This window comes from Papaver somniferum, chromosome 1 (assembly GCF_003573695.1).
Source record: "Papaver somniferum cultivar HN1 chromosome 1, ASM357369v1, whole genome shotgun sequence".
NCBI lineage: Eukaryota > Viridiplantae > Streptophyta > Magnoliopsida > Ranunculales > Papaveraceae > Papaver > Papaver somniferum.
In genome coordinates, this window is record NC_039358.1 from 154,781,074 (window position 1) to 154,803,777 (window position 22,704).

Sequence of the window (22,704 nt, forward strand, 5' to 3'; positions counted from 1 at the left end):
AGATAAAACTTTGAAAGCAATATCTATCCCTTCCACGGTCTCTTTCGACAGAGGAAGAAACTTGGGTAGAGAACTGGTAGAGACAGAAGGTTGAGAAACATTCTCAATGGGAAGAGAAGAGGTTTCATTCGCAGAAGGATCCACAAGGGGAATTTCAATCATAGAAAGGTCAACTGAAGAAATGAAATGAGAGGCAGCATTTTTGCGAATTGGAGATAAAGGTTTATCTTGCGAAGATGTCGCAGGAGATTTGGAAGAAATGAGTAGGTGGAAGGGAACAGAAGTTGGAAAAACTTTAAGGTGGCGAGATTTCTTGAGAGGTTTATTAAGATCTTTATCACCCTGCGAATTACAATCCAGATAAGAAACAGAGGCAACAATATTTTTATTAGAAAAAGATAGTGTTTCTTACTACCTTCTCATTCGCGGACTTTATTTTATGTGCGACAACCTTATGCTGTGATCTGGGAATGTTAGGGTTCTGAACTGTAAATCTAGTGTTGGAGCCGCTTTTGCTAAAATAACAAGAGTATGGGAATCGCATAAACAACATAAACAACATGAAATAAGGCAATAAACAAGATCAATTTCAGATATGTTAATTTCAGCAAAACCCATAAAGAAGAAAAAAAGAAGACTAACCTTGATGAATCCATGAAAAATAATAGCAGGGAGATTGTCTTGAAGAAAATTATGAACTATGAAGATCTAGTATGAAGATGAAGAAGAACTTAAAAAGGTTGAAGAAGAAAGAAGAAAAGTTGCAATAATGGAATTTGCAGAAGAACGATGAAGTTGCAGAGAGAATAAAAGGAAAGAAGAAGAGAGTGAAAAGGAATATATATAGAGGGAATTTTTCCTCGAGAAAATAAACACGGTTAATACGGGAAGATATGAGCGGTTTAAAAAGTAACGGTTACAAAAGACGTGTCGAGAAATAAATGGAAGAAAGAATACGTGTGATAAATGCAGAATATGAAAAGATAAGCAGTTGCGGCATTTCTCACATCATTCTCTACTTCGCAGAAAAGATATGAGAAGAGGCAAGATGTAGGATCAGAATCTCGCAATAATAATGTTTCAGCGAAATTATCAATGACACAGCACTTAAGCGTCGCAAAAGAATTCCAGAAATGATAAAATAAATGACGTCAGCTAAGAACACGAGAAAGATATGATAGTCCTGCGAAAATTAAAGAGCTTGCGAAATTAACATTTGTAAGGTTGCGAGAATGTCGCAAACCATATCCGAAAATAAAGGACAGATTAGCTGTCATCCACTATGTATTTCCTTATAAACAGTCATTCGAGTTGTAAAGAAGGGAGAGATCTTTTTTGAGTAAGAAACAAGTAAATAGGAGAGAGAAAGTTCAGAGCAGAGATCATTCTTGACTTCTTTATCTTTCTTGTAAGAACATTCAAAATTTAATCAATAAAATTGAGAGTGTAAACCTAAAAATGAGTTGATAAACAATGAAATCATATGAAGGGTGTAGTGTAGGATTTCCTGCAACTACAATTGTGTCTTGTATACTTATATGAGAATATAAACAATTGAACAACTCTATGAGTAACACAATTAGATTCATTTGATTATCAATTGCTCTAGAAGTGTTAAGATGAACATGGTTAAGAGAAAAGTGTTCATATGGCTAACTTCGGTTAACTTTTTTTTTTTTCTGAATCACAATATATTAATTATAAAAGGGTTATTGAAAAGATTACAATCAAAAAGAAAACTCAAAACAGCCAACTACATAGGATTTTGTTAAACAAGATTAACAGATTCTATAATACTCCACATTTGGTTGTTCTACTCTATCCAGAAATCTAGGTCTTCCAACAAATACTTGTCTTTGCCCTGCAGCCAATTTGGCTCTTTTTTTGCTGCTGTGTCTGCAACAAAATTTGTTTCTCTGTAGCTGTGTAAGAATTGGATATTTTGAATCTGTTTTATTGCCTTCTGCCATCTCATTCTCACAAACCAGGGCATCTTATTGTGTTCAAATTCTGTTATGACAGTTTTGGAATCTGAAACCAGAATTACCTTATGCATCCCCCATTTAACATCCAGTTCCACTGCACTTATGACTGCATACACTTCTGCTATGTAATTTGTAGCAATTCCAATTCCTCCAGTTATAACTCCCAACACTTGACTCATATGATCTCTAATTACAACACCAAAACCAGCAAATCCTGGGTTTCCAATTGATGCACCATCACAACAAAACATAATAAAGCCTGGACAAGGAGGATTCCAGTGGCAACTTTTTATGCTTTGAAATCTGATTTTTCTTGGCTCAAGTTTGAAGAAGAGGATTACCTGATTATCAATGTCAGAGTTCCACTTGTTTCTTTTCATTCTGAGGCTTCCTTCATAGATTGTTTTTTTGATTCTTGCCTTGAAACTTTGCAAATTTGGTTTTATCTGCTCAAACCACATCTTATTCTTCTGGAACCAGAGATATTTTAAAATTGCACAAGCTGCAATAATCCAGCAATCTTTGATGAAAGGACTTTTACTTTTTGAACTTCTCCACACTTCCTCCAAGGATTTTGGAATTTCAAAATTGAACACAGGGTATATCCAATGTCAAATCTGCTTACTGAAATTACATTCCCATAACAAATACTACATATCGTCTTGCTCTTCTTCACAAATACAACACCTGGAAGCTAATTCAAAACCCCTCCCAACCATTCAGAATCATCCACATACACCCCTTGTAAGATTTTCCGTATGTTGCTTGCTATTGAAAGGTGCAAAAATGAATTCCAAATCTTTCTATAACATTGAAAAGGTTGTTCTTTGTTTCTTATTAAATTGATTGCAGAAGAAGTAGTGAAATTACCTTTGATGTCTTCTTTCCATACCAAAATATCCTCACCAACACCAATTGCAGGCAGAGTGTAATGTGCAATTATTGGTTTTAGCTCCTCAGGTACATTCCATTTCCCATCTAGGATTAAATCTGACACCTTTAAGTTGATGTAGTTCTTGACATACTCTGTAAGTCCAACCTCTTCAATTATTGGAGTATTACCAAGCCATGAATCATACCAGAAAGAAATTTTCTGTCCATTTCCAAGGCACCATCTTATGTTTTCTTTCAGATGATTCCAAGCCCCTTTCAGTCCTGGCCAAATGGATGACAGTTTCCAATTGCACTTCCATTGTTGATGTATGTATTTGAATTTAGCCTTAATAAACAATGCCCATTCAGCTTCTGAATTAATGATTCTCCATAAAATCTTCATGAGCAGAGCTTTATTGAGAATTTCCAATCTTTGCAGACCAAGGCCACCTTCACTATAAGGAGAACACACCTTTTTCCATGAGAGGGTCTTAAATTTTCTGATATCACCATCTCCAGACCACATAAAATTTCTGATAATTTTTTCACAAATTTTTATAACAGATTTTGGCCATTGATAAATTGACATGCTATAAATTGGAACACTGCAAAGAACTGATTTAATTAGGACCAATCTATCATTAAAAAAAAGCAATTTGTCGTTCCAGCTAGCTAACTTCTTTTGCATCATCTCCACCACAGGCCAGACTGTAGCAATTTTAACTCTGCCAGCATGTAAGATGACTCCCAAGTATTTGTCAGGTAAATTACTTACTTCCATTTGCATCATTTCTTTAATTTGTATTACTCTTGCTGCTGTTGTTCCATCCACAAACAGTTTACTTTTGTTTTTGTTTATCACTTGACCTGAACTGTCTTGATAATCTTCTAATAGCTTCATCAAATTTTGAATACTTTTTTTAGCTCCATTGCAGAAAATAAAAACATCATCTGCAAAAAATATATGAGATGGGTGTATTCCATTTCTTATCACCATTGGATTAATCTTACCCTCCATTACCAACTTTGTGATATTCCTACTAAGTACATCTTCCATCAAAACAAAGAGTAATGGAGATAGAGGGTCTTCTTGCCTTAACCCTCTACCCACAGGAAAGAAACCATTTGGCCCTTCATTTATCATGACAAAGATTCTTGCAGACTCAAAAAGAATGTCAAGCCATTTACACCAAGCTCTGAAAATCCATATTTCTTTAGAACTTGAAAAAGAAATCTCCAGCTCACAAAATCATAAGCTTGAGATATATTCAGTTGAGACCAATATTGCCATTTCTTCTTTTCTTCTTCATTTCATTAACCATTTCAGAGGCTAAGATAATTTGATCTTGTATATTTATTCCTTTGATGTATGCAGCTTGTTGAGGAGAAACTAGCTTATGCATGAGACCTGACATTCTTGATGCAATAATTTTAGTAAAAATTTTGAAGCTGACATTGCTTAGACCAATTGGCCTATATTGCTGATGAGTGTGTAAACACGACATTTTTACGTTTGATTTTACATTTTTTTAGTTCTCTATTTTATACACATTTGATGGTTTTGTTCAGTTTTGCAGTATCTTAATAAATAAAGTTCAATTGGACGAAAACACATAACTTCGCCCCTTAAATGGAGGAAATTCCAGCTACTAGTAGACACCGAGTATGGGATGACCAAAGTGGACTTATTTTACCAAAATTGGTGAATGTGGCGTAATGCATGTGCTATACGGTGGGAAGGAGCATACAGACATAAGCTAGAAATGTTGGTGTCACGTTACATTTCATGGATCCCATAATACTTCACAATCAAGAAGGGAAGAATAATTTAAAGAGACTAATTGGAGTTATAAAATTTTGTCCAAATCTGTTTGCACCAAAGGCACCACCTGCATGCATGGTAAGAATCCAATATAATAAGTCAACATATATATATACTCTTACCTTGTTCGTGTGAGATCAAGTGACGTGAAGATAGTGGCAAGGAGTCTGATGACATCATGTGCTGTCAAGGATATTAATACATGCGGGTTTAATGGAAATTAATACAGCCACATTTGGAAGTCGAGAAAAAGGGAGATCTTTCTTACCATATACATGCGATTCGGCAGCTAATGCAAATTTTATTTTTTATGGAGATCAACGGGGGGTGGTCGCATATAAAAAGGGAGTTGGTATTGTCGGTTGGGGGATCATCTTTGGTTTTTGGGGAGAAAGCTTCCGAGATTTTGAGAAGAAAAACTTGTACTCCATTTTAATCTTTTGGTTTTTCTACTTAATTGTTCTCGTGTAATCGAAAGAGAGGAAACAAGAAGTGGAGAACTCGGCTATTTTTGTAAGTCCTTTTGAGTTTGAATAAAAATGAATACCATCATTTCTTTTATTTCGTTTCTTTCGATTATGAGTAGCTAAACCCTCTTCTAGGATTAGAGAGGAAACCATATTATGTATGATAGAGTGTTTTAAATTAATTTTTATACTAATATTTTTCCTTGGCCCGTATTCTTGCGTATTAACGATAATAATTAATCTTTACGTGTCTGAATGCTTGATTGACGAGTTATATATCTATCATAGAGACCAACATATAAGTGAAGAAAATTATTAGTCAATTAAGAATTTTTATTGATTTGAACGATTTATTTTCCGAGACGTACTTTGTGTGCTAAATCGTCTCGAGACTTTTTGGAGAAGTTTTAAAAAATTATTTAAAATTCTAGTATGCATAATAGCGGTGGAATCTCGAAATCCTAGATTTTCACCCTATTTGAATACAAAATCATTATATCAATCTTTTGGTCTATTTTAACAATTTTTGTTTAGTATTTCTTCTTTACTTAATTAGTCCTAAAACCGAATCTTTGAAGAGTCCGAGAATCGAATTCTTACTTCCACTGTAAAAACTACATCAGTTTTTGGCGCCGCCGACGCGGACTTGCCTTTAGGTTAGGCTTTAGATTTTTATTTTTATTTTTTATTTTTTTAGTCTTGTTTAGTTTAATTAAATTCTCTTTTATTTTTATTTTTTTTGATTTTACTTGGGTATTTTTCTTATTTTTATTGTGCAGGTAATATTCGACATTTATTGTGGAGTTGCCTTCCAAAAGAGGCAAGTAATAAAACTCAATTTTTCTTCATTCTTTTTTATTTTATTTCCTTTTGTATATATTTCTTTTATTTATTTAAAGCTAAAAAAAAACACGTTGCACACACCATATTGCATCGTCAGAATTACCGAATTTAGGAAACTTGTGGAAAAGTACGCTGAAATTCCAGCCGAAATTCCACAAGCCTCAGCCTCGTACCTTTAGGTATATTTTGCTGAGGTAACCCAAGCTTACCTAATTTAGTAAACCCTGCATTTGCATGTGCACGATTTTCTTGCTTCACTAGTATTCTTGCTTGTGTATGCGACGTTGGAAACAGGTAGGAGATAGACTTGAGAAAAACGACCTTTTTAATTTGAGTCTGACCCGTGACACAGATTTAGGTGGTAATTCTATTTTTACCGAAATGGTTAATGACAATGATTAGGGTGAAGTCCCACCAACCAAAACCCTTAGGGACCGTTTGAACCCGTCTAGAGTAATGCGTGAACCTGGGGTTGTTTTACCAGCCACTACCTTTAAGTTTGATATTAAACATGGGACATTTGGCATGCTGCGTAAGTTTAGGGGGATAGAAAATGAAAACCCATATACCCATATAAGAGACTTCGAGATGATTTGTGACACAATGAATTATCCGAACGTCACAAAAGATGTTCTTAGGTTGCGTTTGTTTTCTTTTTCCTTAGAAGAGAGAGCCAATGAGTGGTACCATTTGATTCCCTCTAAAACAATCACCACCTGGGATGGCCTTGTAGAGGCCTTTGTTAAGAAGTTTTACCCACACCACAAGACTGCTGCTGTTAGGCAGTCTATCCAAACTTTTAAGCAGAAAATAGGAGAGAGCCTACACGATTATGTAGAAAGGTTTAATGAGTTGTTATACCAATTCCCACATCATGGCTATGATAAAGCCCACATGGCCCAAATCTTATATGAGGGCCTTGATAGTGAAACCCGAATGCAGGTAGAAACAATGAGTGGTGGAGAATTTACCCATCAGGACCCAGAGGAATGTTTTGACGAATTTGTCGAGTTAGCTGATGAAACTAGACAATGGGCTTCGATGAGGGATCCCGAAATAACTAGGAACCCTATCCATAAGGTCAATAGAGTTGATAATGGGTCAGACATCCTTAGGCGTCTAGAGGACTTAGAAATGAACCGAGAGTCCACACAAGCTACGAGCTGTAATAATGAGCCTAGAACTTACCCATGTACTATTTGTGGTGACCAAGGTCATACTGGACCTCAATGCCCCTTGTTTTACCCTAGTGAAACTACTCGTGACCAGGTTAGTGTCCTACATGGTGGTATGAACTCTAAATATGAGAGTCGACCCAAGTTCGATCCCTATTCTAATACCTATAACCCTGGTTGGAGACATAACCCTAATTTTTCGTGGTCCAAAGGTGCCCATCAGGGTATCCCATCTAGCAACCCACCACCAGGTTTTTCTAGGAACCAAGCTCAAGTCCAAGAACCGATCCCAGTTGAACAAAAGGTGTCCTCTCTAGAGGAAACTCTAAGACTCTTTATTGAAGGCAGTGCCCGAAATAATGCCGAGACTACCCAAAATTTTAAACTTTTAGGACAGAGGTTCGATGAAGTTCAACATAACCAACAAAACAGTGACCGAGCTATGTCCAACATAGAGACTCAGATAAGTCAACTGTCAAATAAATTAAATGATAGGGAAAATGGGAAATTTCCTAGCTAATCGACTCCAAATATGAAAGGAGTTAACCAAGTTAATGGGTCGGATAGTTCTAACCACAACGAACATGTCAAAGCAGTTATCATCCTTAGGAGTGGTAAAACATTAGAGAACTCGGTAGAACCACCTAAGGACAAAAGTCCAGCTGAAAGAGAGACAGAGGTTGACCAAACTTCTTCTAAAGACCCTAATGGGCATGATAGTGCTAAGAGTCCAAGTGAGGAAGATATCCCTGAGAGAGTGTACATACCACCTGCACCATTTCCTCAGATACTCGCTAAGAAAAACCTAGTACATATGCTGAAATCCTAGACATCTTTAAGCAAGTTAAGATCAACCTGCCCTTGTTAGATGCAATAAAACATGTACCGGCTATGGCCAAGTTCCTAAAAGAGATGTGCACTGTCAAGAGAGAAGCGAGTGTCCATAAGAAGGAATTTTTGACCCAACAAGTTAGTTCCATAATCTCACAAAAGTACCCAGTAAAATTTAAAGATCCCGGTTGTCCTACTGTCACATGTGTTATAGGTAAACACATAGGCAATGCTCTATTAGATCTTGGGGCTAGTGTGAATATTTTACTGTTCACGGTATATGAACAACTTGGACTTGGTGAGATGAAACCAACTAGGATAACACTACAGTTAGCCGATAGGTCAGCCAAAATCCCACGTGGAATTATTGAGGACGTTTTGGTTTAGGTATAAAACTTTATCTATCCAGTTGACTTTGTGATTTTAGACACTCAACCTGTCTCTAGTCAAGATATTAATATCCCAATCATCCTAGGTCGTCCGTTTCTAGCCACTGCAAATGCATTCATACATTGTCAAACTGGCCTAGTAGAATTTTCCTTTGGGAAACAGAAAATCTCGGTGAACGTTTTTAAGGCGTTACAATCCCCACCGGACCCCGAACACTATGAGTCTATATGCATGATTGATTCACTAGTTGAGAATACCTTTACCACTAGTAGTGTTAGTTATCCTTTAGAGGCGTGCTTGACCCATTTTGGAGCCTACTATGATGAGGATAGTCATTTTGAAGAAGTTAATGCGTTGTTAGATTCTGCGCCAGTAATGAATTATGGTAAATGGCAGCGTAAACCAGAACCTCTTCCTCCGACCATAGATAAACCCCTCCCATCATCAGTTAAGGCCCCCACCCTTGAATTAAAACCGCTACCAGGTACATTAAAATATGTATTTCTTGGTAGTGATAATACTCTTCCTTCCATACTTTCCCCTGACTTAGAGACCGATCAGGAAAGTAGACTAGTTAGTGTTCTCCGAGAGCACAAGACTGCAATAGGGTGGACTATAGCATATTTGAAAGGAATTAGTCCTGTTGATTGTATGCACCACATCTACCTAGAAGAAGGTGCCAAAACCTCAAGAGAAATGCAGAGACGTTTGAATCCTAATATGAAGGAAGTTGTTCGCACAGAGGTGCTCAAGTTGTTAGATGCGGGTATCATATACCCTATTTCTGATAGTAAATGGGTCAGCCCTGTCCAGATTGTCCCAAAAAAGTCTGGGATTACGGTAGTTGCGAATGAGAACAATGAATTGATACCTACCCGTGTTACCACCGGGTGGAGAGTATGTATAGACTATCGTAAGCTGAACTCATCCTCTAGGAAAGACCACTTTCCTTTACCATTCATCGGCCAAATGTTAGAAAGATTAGCTGGCCATAGCCATTATTGCTTCCTAGATGGTTATTTCGATTATAACCAAATCCCTATAGCCCCGGAGGACCAAGAGAAGACAACCTTCACATGTTCATTTGGTACTTTTTCTTATAGGTGTATGCCTTTTGGGTTGTGCAATGCACCCGCAACATTCCAACGCTGCATTCTAAGTATCTTCTCGAACATGGTTGAGCGATTTCTCGAGGTTTTTATGGATGATTTTTCGGTTTTTGGATCCTCTTTCGATGAATGTTTGCACCACCTTACACTAGTTCTAGAACGTTGTAAAGAAAAGAACTTAGTCCTTAATTGGAAAAGTGTCATTTTATGGTTAAATCTAGAATAGTGTTAGGACATGTGGTGTCCTCTAAGGGAATAGAAGTTGATAAAGCCAAGGTTGACCTAATCGCAAAATTAAGACCACCTAAGAATGTAACAGATGTTAGATCTTTCCTTGGCCATGCTGGATTTTATAGTCGTTTCATCAAAGACTTTAGCAAGATTTCCTTACCTCTGTCGAACCTACTTGCTAAAGATATTGCCTTTGTATTTGATGCAGCCTGTGTTGCAGCTTTTGAGAAGCTAAAATCATTGTTTACTTCTGCCCCTATCATCCAACCACCCGATTGGAACCTCCCATTTGAACTCATGTGTGATGCGTCTGATTATGCGGTTGGTGTTGTCCTTGGCCAACAACGTGATAAAGCACCTAGTGTGATTTATTATGCTAGTAGGAACCTAAATGATACGCAGTTGAATTACACTACCACTGAGAAAGAAATGTTAGCCATCGTTTTTGCTTTGGAGAAATATAGATCATATCTCCTAGGGTCTAAGGTCATAGTTTATTCTGATCATGCCGCGCTCAAATATCTACTTTCAAACAAGGACTCAAAACCTCGGCTGATTAGATGGGTATTGCTTTTTCAGGAATTTACTATAGATATTCGTGATAAGAAAGGGTCTGAAAATGTAGTAGATGACCATTTATCCCGTATCCTTGATGAGACTAGAGATGATGAGAGACCGATCCTTGACACGTTCCCTGATGAAAAATTATTTTCCATCTCTGAGTTACCCTGGTTTGCTGACATTGTTAATTATTTGGTAACTAGCCAAATGCCTGACCATTGGTCTAAACAGGATAAAGTTAAATTCTTGTCTGAGGTTAAATATTTTTTCTAGGATGATTCATACTTATTCAAGTACTTCCCTGATCAGATCATCCGTCATTGTATTCCTGACAACGAAATACCCAGTGTTCTGACTTTTTGTCATTCTGGAGCTTGTGGAGGTCACTTTAGTTCTAAGAAAACAGATGCGAAGGTTTTCCAATCTGGTCTTTATTGGCCAACTCTGTTTAAAGACTCCCACCTATTTTTTCAAAGTTGTGAGAGATGTCAGAAGTTAGGGAAGTTGACCCGACGTAATATGATGCCACTTAGTCCTATACTAATAATAGAAATATTTGATGTGTGGGGTATAAATTTTATGGGTCCTTTTGTCAATTCCTATGGAAACTTTTACATTTTAGTAGTTGTTGATTATGTGTCTAAGTGGGTTGAAGCAGTATGTACCAAGACAAATGATCGCCACGTCGTGATCAAGTTTGTTAGAGACAATATTTTATCTCGATTTGGTATGCCTAGAGCAATCATTAGTGATGGAGGATCCCATTTTTGTAACCGGTCTTTCGAGACGCTCATGAAGAAATACTCCATTACCCATAAGGTTTCTACGCCTTACCACCCACAAACTTGTGGCTAAGTAGAAGTGTCTAATAGGTAGATCAAACAAATTTTAGAGAAGACCGTAAATCCTACCCGGAAGGATTGGTCTTTGAGCTTAATAGAAGCTTTGTGGGCTTACCGAACTGATTTTAAAACTCCACTTAGGATGTCTCCGTATAGACTAGTCTTCGGTAAAGCTTGTCATTTGCCCGTAGAATTAGAACACCGAGCTTATTGGGCCGTTAAAAGGCTAAACTTTGACCTACCTACTGCTGGTGATAACCGTAGACTTCAGCTCAATGAGTTAGAAGAAATTCGTAATGATTCTTACCAAAATGCAAAAATTTACAAGGAGAAAACCAAAATTTTCACGACAAATCGATTCTTCGAAAGTCGTTTACACCAGGCCAGAAAGTTCTCTTGTATAATTCTCGCCTTCACCTTTTTCCTGGTAAGCTTAGTTCTCGCTGGACTGGCCCATTCTATGTCAAGAACGTGTATCCCCACGGTGCTATTGAGGTTAGGAACCATGATACTATAGAGACTTTTAAAGTCAACGGTCAGCGGTTGGAACCGTTTATCGAATTGACCAACCCTGAAGTGGAAAATACAAATTTACAGGATCCCGTTTATCACGACTAATTTTCTGCAGGTACAGTCATGTCTGGCTGAAGACATTAAACTTAGTGATTTATGGGAGGCAACCCACCTTTGTGGTAATGGTCCTAGTAACATCTTTCCCTATCTCTTTTCTTTTAATCATCATTTCTCTTTGTCCATGCATTCATATATTTTTATCTGGAACATCGAGGACTATGTTCAATTTAGGTTTGGGGGTAAGGGAGAATTTTTTTAGTTTTACCAAGAATCTCCAACATTTAGAGTCACATAATATTCAGTTAGCTAAATGTACATACTGTTTCTCACCGAAAAGATGGAAATCAGAATTTCTAGGGATAACATTCTAAGTGAGACATTAGAGAAAAAGACATTGAGATCATTGACAATCAGGAGAGAACATGTACCTTTTAGAGGGTAATCGTGATGGACCTAACCATCCATGATGGGAAGACAATTAGGCCAGAAGGAAATGCCAGAAAGATAAAGGAACCTCCCATGTAGTCTTAGTTACTGGATTACGACTCTCTCTCATTAGAAACTTATCATCATCAACAAGCGGAGCGACATCAAAATCTATGAAGAAAGTTGAAGACGTTTAAGGTTTATAACCAACAATAGTAAGAAAAGAAAAATTCAAAATCAAAGTTGAAGACTTAGAGCAAAGAAAATCAAACGATATAAGTTGTTGAAGTTCATGATACCAAGATATTACAAGTTGAAGATCCAAGGGCTAAAGTCCTTGTCTCATGGCCATGTAAATATTAGTCTTGTTATTACCGTGTTTCAAGAGGAAAAAAAAATGAAAAATGAATTAAAAAAAATGAAAAATGAATTAAAAAAAAATGTACATTTAAATTTTGTTGTTAGTTTTGTTCAATAAGGCCATTGGGAATTAGAAATCTATAAGGAAGTTTCAAGTAAGAAATCGAAGAGAAGAGTTAATTATCAAGGTTCTAAGAAGTTCAAGAGTTTATCATCAACAGTTGAAGCCGAAGAAGACGTTGTTTCTACCGAGCACTATGAGAGAGTCGAAGAGATATGCATATTGGTTGCTTTGTTAGTCCGCTTTCCATCTGGCACAAGATCTTTCTAACACTGGTTCAACTCATCACACGTAATTTTTCCAGCTGTGTAGCAGATGTCCCTCTCATCTTTATCTCTCTCCTAATCTTACCCATATGTAAAGCGGATGCATCTCACAATGTTTATCTAGCTATGTAGCGGATATCTGTTTATCTAGCTGTATAGCGGATGTGTCTCCCATTTTCTTTATTCAGCTTTTGAGCGGACACCTTTAATTTCTTTGGCATTCTGGTCACTTGGCGATAGGTTGAGAATATGTATGTCCTCATAGCTCTTTGGATACTTGTGACTAATCAGAGTTGGAGTAAAGGTTTTGTGGGTACACCTCTGGTAAACCCTCACGAGACTATAACTCGTCCACTAGGGCCACCTAGAGGTTTAAAGGCTTATTGGATACGCTAAATGTAATCACGATGCTTATTATAGTTGCAGGAAATCCTACACTACACCCCTCATATGATTTCATTATTACTCAACTCATTTTTAGATTTACACTCTTAATTTTATTGATCAATCTTTGAATGTTCTTACAAGAAAAGATAAAGGAATCAAGAATGACCTCTGTTCTAGACTTTCTCTCTCCTATTTACTTGTTTCTTACTCAAAAAGATCTCTCTATTTTCTTTACAACTTGAACGACTATTTATAGGGAAATACATAGTGGATGACAGCTAATCTGTCCTTTATTTTCGGGTATTGTTTGCGACATTCTCGCAACCTTACAAATGTTAATTTCGCAAGCTTTCTAATTTTCGCAGAACTATCACATCTTTCTCGTGATTCTAGCTGACGTCATTTATCGTATCATTTCTGAAATTGTTCTGCGACGCTGTTGTGTTGTGTAGTTGATAATTTCGCTGAGACATTATCGTTGCGAGATTCTGATCCTACATCTTGCCTCTTCTCATATCTTCTATGCAAAGTAGAGAATGATGTGAGAAATGCCGCAACTGTTCATCTCTTCATATTCTACATTTATCACACGTATTCTTTCTTCCATCTGTTTCTTGACACGTCTTCTGTAACCGCTGCTTTTCAACCGCTCAGTCTTTTCGTCTTAATGATGTTTATTTCTTCGAGTAAAAAAAATCTCTTTTATATACTCTTCTTACTCTTCTTTCCACTTTCTTTTTACTTTCTCTTCTCTTTTTATTCTCTCATCTCTGCAACTCTGTTATTCTTCTGCAAGTTCGGCTACTGTAATTTTTTCCCCTTCAATCTTCTTACTTTTTATTCATTACCATACTCTATATTCAAATATGTCTCTAAGTGGTCATAGACATGAGAAGAATTTAAAAGATGTCCAAAAAGATCTTGCTGATAAAGGTTTCACACTCTCTACCATTCCTGGTGAAAATGCCAAATCAATTCTTTCTGTCAAACTTTTCTCTGATCAGTACTGTGATGATCAATAAATCATGATTTCGCCAGGTCAGATTCTCGCAGGTCTCCCTATTCCTCTTTATGACCCAGATCTTCCTTTATTCTATGAAATTCTCGCTCACCCGGGATTTTCGCGAGCTATCTTCCAACTAAGTGGGGACTGCATCCGTTTGATGCTAGAGTTCGCTAACCGTGGTGCTGGTAAAGGATCTCTGTACTCCAAAGAACTTAGAGATCCTAAATTTGCATACCTAGAGATAATTGCTGAGAAATACACAGTAGCGAGTTTCTTTGAGAACTATGAACTTATCTCCATGAAGAAAGTGAATACTCGCTGGGGTATTCGCTTAAAAAGGAAAGATAACATTGATGAAGCTAAAATTCTCATGCAAGATATTGACTGGCACTCTGGTAAAAACACAACTCCTCGCCAATCCAAAGATGATAAATGGTGTGTTTTTTCTTTAATGCTAAAAGGACCTTACATTGCTGGGTCAAATGTTCTTCCTGCGAATCTCGCTGCTTATCAACCTTGGGTTTTCTCTTGGCCCGAGAAGGAGAAAGAGGTATGTTTCTTCCCGTTTAGCTCAATTTATATTTCTTTATTTGTCTTTATTATTTTTTTCGCTAACTCTTGCGACATTCTGCAGATCCAAAAACTGAAAGATAGTTATAACAGGACTGGGAAGCCAGTACTCTGTTAGCTCTTCGTTCATACACAGATGAGGTAAGAAATTTTTCCTTATGCTTTTAAACTGTATATTGTTGCTTCCATTTCTTATTTCTATATTTTGTGAAGATTATTAATGAAATAAAAGAGCCTGCTGATGTTGCGAAAACTGGTGATAAAGGTAAAGGTGCTCTTCGCAGAGAAAAATCAACTTCTCCTCCTTCAAAGAAAAGGAAAGTTCGTTCTTCTTCTCCTTCAAATATTCCTCCTCATGAAAATTCTGAAAGTGACAAGGATGATGAGGACAATGATGATCTTGCCGTAAGTGAAGATTTTCCCCCTGAATCTTCTATGGCTAAGCTCTCTGGCCTCTTTTCTGATTCTCTAAGGAATGGGAGATAGCCAATTCGCAACACCTGCAAGCTCTCTCTACAATTTGCGATGTCCCTTTGCTGGATGGTGATAGTTCTCTTCGTGGAGTTTCTAGATCAGTGACTCCCGACTTCTTGCATTCCCTAATAGTCTGGTATATTTTATCCTTTTATTTCTTCATTGTCATAACTCAAAATTTCTTTCTAATATTTTTTTTATATTTTCTCGCAGGCGGTGGAAAAGCTTCTTTCGCTGTTGCCTCGGATCTAGAGAGGAGACGCGAAAATCTTGAAAAGAAGAATCTTCAATTTCGCACAAAGAATGAAGAATTGGAAGCTGAAGTTAAAGTCTTCGCGAGAAAAATAGACAACTAGAAATTGATTCTTCTTCGTATAAGAACAAAATCTCTAGTCTTCAGCAAGCTAATAATCAGCTTTACGGTATGTTACTTTTCTCTTTTCCCTTCATTCATTCATCCTGTTGTTTTATCTTATTTAAATGATCCTTTTTGCAGACATTTATGGTCTTTCTGATGAAGCTACCCTTCTTCGTTCATTTCCTAATGCCTTGGATAATGATACCCTTCTTGAGCGTCTTAACAATTCCTTAAATAGTTTCTCAAATGATAGAATTTCATCTCTTTCTCTAAATGAGCTTAGATCTAAATTTCGCCTCTTAGAAATTGACCATAGATCTAGTTTAGGCTTAGCCAACCGATTTAAGCGTCTCTTCTTGATTCTAAAGAGAAAACCAATGAGTTAAGAACCAAAATTAGCGGTCTCATAGATGATAAGGATCGCATCTCTGATCAAGGTGCTAAGGCTTTGGAAATTCCAAGAGACTCTTCTTGAAGTTCAACTTGAACGAGATGAAGCTAGCCGCAAGAACATCGAACTCTGCGAAAGGGAAAATCAAATTCGTTCTCGTCTTCTTATAAGTAATGAGGATGAATTTGTTTGGGCTGCGAAAATCTTAGATGATGCCAGAAAAGATTTAGGTGTAAATGTTAGTCTCCAAGTTGAGCATACACCTTGATTAGAGATATGATTTCTGACAGAGAAGGTTACTAACTGCTCTTCTTTACTAATCTTTTGCTTCTTATGAATTTTCATCAAGTTAATAATTGATTGTCTTTTGCTCGCAGATTCTGAAAGTAGATATCGTGAAAAGATTGAGGAACTCGAAGCTGAAAAGGAGGAACTCGCAAAGAATCTTTCTTCTCGCAACGACAAGTATTCTAGATTAAAGAATCAAATCAAGATCACTGTTGCGAATTTTAAGAATGATGCTATGCATTTTCGCAATCAAACTATCCAAATGGTTTGTGACGATCATAATATCCCTCATTCTGATTATCCTTGTCTCTTGGAAGAGATCCCACAGAATACTCCCAGTTGATTATTTCTGATAGCGAAGCTGATGATGAAGAATCTGATGGTGATGAAGGTTCTGATGGTGATGAAGATTCTGACGCAGACGAAGAAGGGAACAAGTCTGATGAAGATAATGAAGGATCAACTAAGAAGTAGTCTTTGTTTCTTTCTTTGATTCTCTGTAATACTTGTACATTTATTCCTTCTTTCTGTATATTTGTGTTTCTTTCATTTTGACCTGCATTCATTAAAACAATTCTTCCTTGCAATACAGTTAATCATAATCATTAATTTTTGAATCTTTGTGTAAATCTATCATATGGAGACAAATAACATTTTCTAATTTCATTCATTCCCATACTTGCCTCTGTTATTTGTATCCAAATGAGAGATTTTATAAATTTTTCTTATTTTATGCCTCAATTTCGCAGTTAATTATGTATAATTTCGCAATCTTATGCGAAGTGAATTTTGATTCTTTTCAAAATCTCATTCCTGTGTGGTCTTATTTTCCTTCCTAATTAAAGGTCTTATTATGCCACCTCTTGTCATTGCGACAAAATCGCAGGACGTCCTTGCACTTTCATGCAAAAACCCATTGATCTTGCCTTAACTTTTTTTTTGTATTATGGCCTCTTCAGGAATGTTGCGACAATATGACAGGCCTAAATATTCTTGCGAAAATAAAGCCCCATGACATTGCCGTCTTGCGACGAAATCGCAGGACGTCTTCGCACTTTCATGCGAAAACCCATTGATCTCGTCTTATTTTTCTTTTGTATTATTGCCTCTTCAGGATTGTTGCACAAATATGACAAGCCTTAATACCCTTGCGAATAAAAAGCCTCATGACATTTGCGTCTTAAGACACTTATCAGCTCCCTAATGGAGGGTGCCGCCCTTATCTCCCCCTGGTTGCCCCTTCAAGGAGGCGTACTTCTACCATACAAGGTTAGCTCCTCCCATCCAGTCTTAACAACAACCAGTTGTTTTCGCAGCCTCTTATCCCTTTTACCTATAGGGCTTATGGTTACGAGACTGCACCCTAAGTGGGGTTTTCTTCAGGCCGAGTGCAGTATAAGCCAAGACTTGTCAAGAATGGCAAAGTACGCTTCAAACGTCCCTGGCACTCTTGACTCAACCGTGTACCTCGGCGCCTTGATCAGATCTGCACTCCTTGGGAGAGTCCTTATTACCTTAGTCGCCCAACCTAAGTCATATGCTTAAGCTGAGAATCCAAGGTGCCTCTCCCGGATGGGCTTTATTGACCCCAAATCTCCATGACTCAGGTTCCGGTGGCGGTGTAGCCTTTCCCTGAGCCATGCAACAGGTACCCCCTTATATGACGTACTTTAGGTCTTACATTTGCCTCTTGCGAAATTGTATTCGCGAACTAGGGTGTACGCCATAAAGGTTGCCCTTTCTCTTTTGTCATTTTTCTCTGATTGTCTTCTGTAAAATTCATTATCTCTGCGAGAGTCTCGCACATCATCATATTGTATTTGCATTTCGCAATCTCAATTTTGTCATTCAATAAAATGTATTTTGAGAATTTTACTTATTGCGAGAGTGTCGCAACAACTTAATCATTCATACATTTCTTGTTTTTATTACCTTTGCCATCCTCTGCTTCTTTATTATTTTTGCTACTGCTTCCTTGGTAGTGGTATGTTCATCATTTTTATTCTGAGCTAGCATTAGTTTCGCAACATTCTTCTTTTCTTTCGATTGCATCCACCATCAACCTCTCACTTCTCTGTGTATCTTTGATTTTTGTCGCCAGTTTTCCTTCTTGTTTGCTCTTCCTTCGCAAGATTCTATCTCAGTTTCGTAACACCTCTTTCCTTCAACCCAATCTCCCTTTATGATTCCTACACCACTGGGGGATGCTGAGTTGAAGCTACACCTAGAATCCCATGTAGCCAAGGTCGACCAATTAACGCATTGTAGGGTGATTCTACATCAACGACACGAATAAGATTTCGGAAGATATTCCCTTCAATGGAATTCGCATAGTAACCTCCCCTTTAGGCTTGTTAGCAGTACCATTAAAACCATATATCTTATATGTTGATGGTATAAGATCATCATCTCTTCCTCCCATAGTTTTATAAGTATGATAAAATAAGATGTTCACAGAGCTTCCAGTATCGATTAGAATTCTATTAATTGCCCATGAATCTTCAGCTTCATCATCCTCATCTTCTTTCGGTTTTGGATTAATTTCTAATTTTACTACCAATGGATTATCATGCACCTCTTCACCTTCGGGAATTTCTTCTGCGGTAAAAGAAATGATCTGTTTCTGCCATTCCTCTAGTGGCGAGATTTTCGCAATATTCATAATTTCTCTTCCATCATTATCTCTTGCGAACACTCTACTCAAAACATTGTCATGAAAATCTTCAATTGTCTTATATGAATGTACGATAGAGTGACAGAATAGATTTTTGCTTTTGCACCAACTTCTATGAAGAATGTTTCCTTCTTTTTCATCGTGTTACTTTGTGATGCTCTGGTGGTGGTGGAATGGTTGAGATTGTGGGTGCCCTACCAAAAAGTGGTTTAGTTTTCCTTGATCTATCATTCTCAAAATAATTCTTTTTACATTTCTGCAATCATTTGTTGTATGTCCATGAAAATGATGATAAGAACAAAACTCATGGCTTCTGTGGTTTGGAGGTGGTTCCGTTCCCATGTTCCATGGTGTTGGTATATTCTCCATCAAAATTATAGCTTCCCATATTTTCTCCACACTTGCATTTAGAGTGGCATCTTGATTTCTTCCCATACTACCTTGTGACCTCCTTGTCCTCTATTATATTTTGTCTTTGACCTCCATAAGTTTCTTGTGGTTGATCGAGTCTTTGAATCTTGTTATTTCCACCACGATTGTAGAAATTTCTTTCTCTTTCATACTCCTCTTGATCTCGGCTTCCCATAGCCACCAGTTTCTGTTGATTGTTACCCGTCACCTTCTCTTGTTGTACTTGCGAAGTATTCGCTACTGTGTTTATTAGCTTGGGTAATAAGCTTGCATTCTGTTTGTGAGTTGGTGTTCGCAACTGGATATGATTCCATTTCATTTTGCCTTTCCTCTAGAGAAATGTATTCTTCTTGAAGTTCTCGCAATTCAGTCATTGTGATCGTATTCTTGACTCTGAAAATTTGGACATACAATAGGTTTGTTGCAAACATAACATTGATAAATGATAATATAAGATATCTCTCATCTACACGGCCAGCCATTTCGCTACACATTGTTCCCCATCTTTTATTCAGGTGTTTCAAACTTTCGCCAATCCTCTGTTTTAATCCAAACACATCTTCTATACAAGGTCGCGAATGCCCCTAGGAATGTAGTCTGCAAATGATTGAATGATGTTATTGTATTCTTTGGTAGACCTTCAAACTATTTTAACGCCTCTCCGGTTAAGCTGGATGCGAAATACTTGCACAATACGGCATCATGATTTTCCCATTGTAACATGCACCTCACATAGGCTTTAACGTGTTGAATTGCACAATTTGTTCCATCAAAAATGCTGGTTAATGCGGGCAAATTGCATTTCGGTGGTATTCCTCCTAATTGTACTGCCCTTGTAAATGGAGTTTTCGCAGCTTCTTCTATTGCTTCATCCAATTGTCTTCTGCCTACTTCTCCTCTATTATTTAGCATTCCTCTCATTTCTTCTAATTCTTTCAAGATTTGTTTATATACACCTGAATTTTGATCCATTGGTATTTTTAATTCCGCCTCTCTTATTCTGCATTCATGTCCTTCTTCTCTCGCGAAATTTTGCATTTCTTATTCATTATCTTCATCTCGTCTTCTTCTGCGAGTTTCTTCTTCACCCCTATCTTGAATTCGCAAATGATTATGTCTCTCATTTTCCCCTTCATGATTTTCTTCATTTCTTATCAATTCCATTCGCTGTCTTTCAGCCATCCTCTGTACTCTATCATACTCTTCACTGATATTACCGTTATTCCGGTTTTGTGTACGCCTTCTTTCTCGATTGTCGTGATTGTTCTGGTGAATTGTCTCCTGAAGCTCTTGTTCTTCCATTTCCGCTCTCAATCTTTCACGTTCGCAGATTAGACGTGCTTGTTCAGCATAATGTCTTTCAATTTCTTCTTCAATCGTTTGTTGATTTCTTTGAATTTCTCTTTCATTTAAAATTCTTCTTCCTTCCTCTCGATTTCCTTCGCCATCTTGATCATTTCGTCCCTGACGTTGTCCATTCTCTTGATTTCTACCATTTTGCGCATCATCAAAAGTTTCATTTTGTGGAACGTAACGATCATCAGCTCTTTCTCTATTTTCGCGATATTCTTCATTAGAATTTGATATTTCTTCTAGAATATTGTTTCCAGCATTGATTTTGGCTGAGTTTCGCCTCATTTCTCTTCTAGTCGATCTTGAATATGATTTTGTAATACTTCTCGATCTTCTATTTTGTAGTCTTATATTCTCCATCCTTAATTCGTGATTTTGCCTTGTTAGATTTGCACGTTCTTCTGCCTCAGCTCTTCTTTCTTCATGTATTCTTCGTCTCAACGTTTCTAACGCTCCAATTTCCTCATCTCCATGAAATATTCCTTCACCTGCTTCTTAATTTCTCTCTACCTGTCTATGGTTTCTGTTTTGTTGCTCTTCTTCTACTTCTTCTGCCGAATTTGATTGCCAAGTGTGTATACTCACCCTATCATAATCTGTATTCCTCCCTTGTACTAGTGTTTTTTGAATTGATGGTTGAATTTGATTTTCTCTATTACTTCTCATTCTAGTAGATTCTCCCATTTCACTTCTTTCTCTCCCAACAATTCTCTTGCTTCTTCTAACAGTAGTCGGTTGTTCGGATGTATTTCTTCTTCTAGCCATTTCTTCAATGTTAACAATATTGTAAGAAATTATGTAAAATTATTAACCAATCACTCTAAATCTTCACAAATCTCAATATTGATCGTCAATTTTTTCTAAAATAATCTTCAATACCTCCCTGTTTCTAGCGCCATTATGTAGTTGCAGGAAATCCTACACCACACCCCTCATATGATTTCATTATTACTCAACTCATTTTTAGATTTACACTCTTAATTTTATTGATCAATCTTTGAATGTTCTTACAATAAAAGATAAAGGAATCAAGAATGACCTCTGCTCTAGACTTTCTCTCTCCTATTTACTTGTTTCTTACTCAAAAAGATCTCTCTCTTTTCTTTACAACTTGAACGACTATTTATAGGGAAATACATAATGGATGACAACTAATCTGTCCTTTATTTTCGGGTATGGTTTGCGACATTCTCGCAACCTTACAAATGTTAATTTCACAAGCTTTCTAATTTTCGCAGAACTATCACATCTTTTTCGTGATTCTAGCTGACGTCGTTTATCGTATCATTTCTGAAATTGTTCTGCGACGCTGTTGTGTTATGTAGTTGATAATTTCGCTGAGACAGTATCGTTGCGAGATTCTGATCCTACACCTACGACGGTGAGTTAGGATTTTACTTCAATTTCAGAATAATTTTTTATTTTAGTTTTGGCCGAGGCTACCAAAATGTAGGATTTACATTTTTTAGTTCTCTATTTTATACACATTTGATGGTTTTGTTCAGTTTTGCAGTATCTTAATAAATAAAGTTCAATTGGAGAAAAATCCAGCTACTACTAGACACCGATAATTCGGCGTAGTACGAGCTAGTGGCCAAGCCGGTATGGGATGACCAAAGTGGACTTATTTTACCAAAGTTGGTGAATGTGGCGTAATGCATGTGCTATACGGTGGGAAGGAGCATACAGACATAAGCTAGAAATGTTGGTGTCACGTTACATTTCATGGATCCCATAATACTTCACAATCAAGAAGGGAAGAATAATTTAAAGAGACTAATTGGAGTTATAAAATTTTGTCCGAATCTGTTTGCACCAAAGGCACCACCTGCATGCATGGAAAAAATCCAATATAATAAGTCAACATATATATACTCTTACCTTGTTCGTGTGAGATCAAATGACGTGAAGATAGTGGCAAGGAGTCTGATGACATCATGTGCTGTCAAGGGTATTAATACATGCGGGTTTAATGGA

At 37.1% G+C, this 22,704-nt stretch overlaps 1 protein-coding gene across 1 annotated transcript; it reads right to left on the bottom strand.

Moving 5' to 3' along the window:
- Nucleotides 1-1,813: 1,813 nt before the first annotated feature.
- On the bottom strand, nucleotides 1,814-4,363 carry LOC113352522. The gene is made up of 4 exons (XM_026596333.1): nucleotides 4,147-4,363; nucleotides 3,853-3,989; nucleotides 2,856-3,753; nucleotides 1,814-2,487 (listed from the first exon to the last, which is right to left on the bottom strand). Exons 1-4 carry the CDS (start codon nucleotides 4,361-4,363, stop codon nucleotides 1,814-1,816), a joined length of 1,926 nt encoding a protein of 641 aa, XP_026452118.1.
- Nucleotides 4,364-22,704: the final 18,341 nt, after the last annotated feature.

Excerpts from the sequence above, each read along its gene's own strand:
- LOC113352522 (XM_026596333.1), bottom strand. The coding sequence starts at position 4,363 with ATGTCGTGTTTACACACTCATCAGCAATATAGGCCAATTGGTCTAAGC. Across the intron at positions 3,990-4,146 it reads GAAGAAGAAAAGAAGAAATG|GGCCAAATGGTTTCTTTCCT; the intron begins GCAATATTGGTC and ends TGATAAATGAAG. Across the intron at positions 3,754-3,852 it reads AGGGTAAGATTAATCCAATG|CTATTAGAAGATTATCAAGA; the intron begins GTGATAAGAAAT and ends AATTTGATGAAG.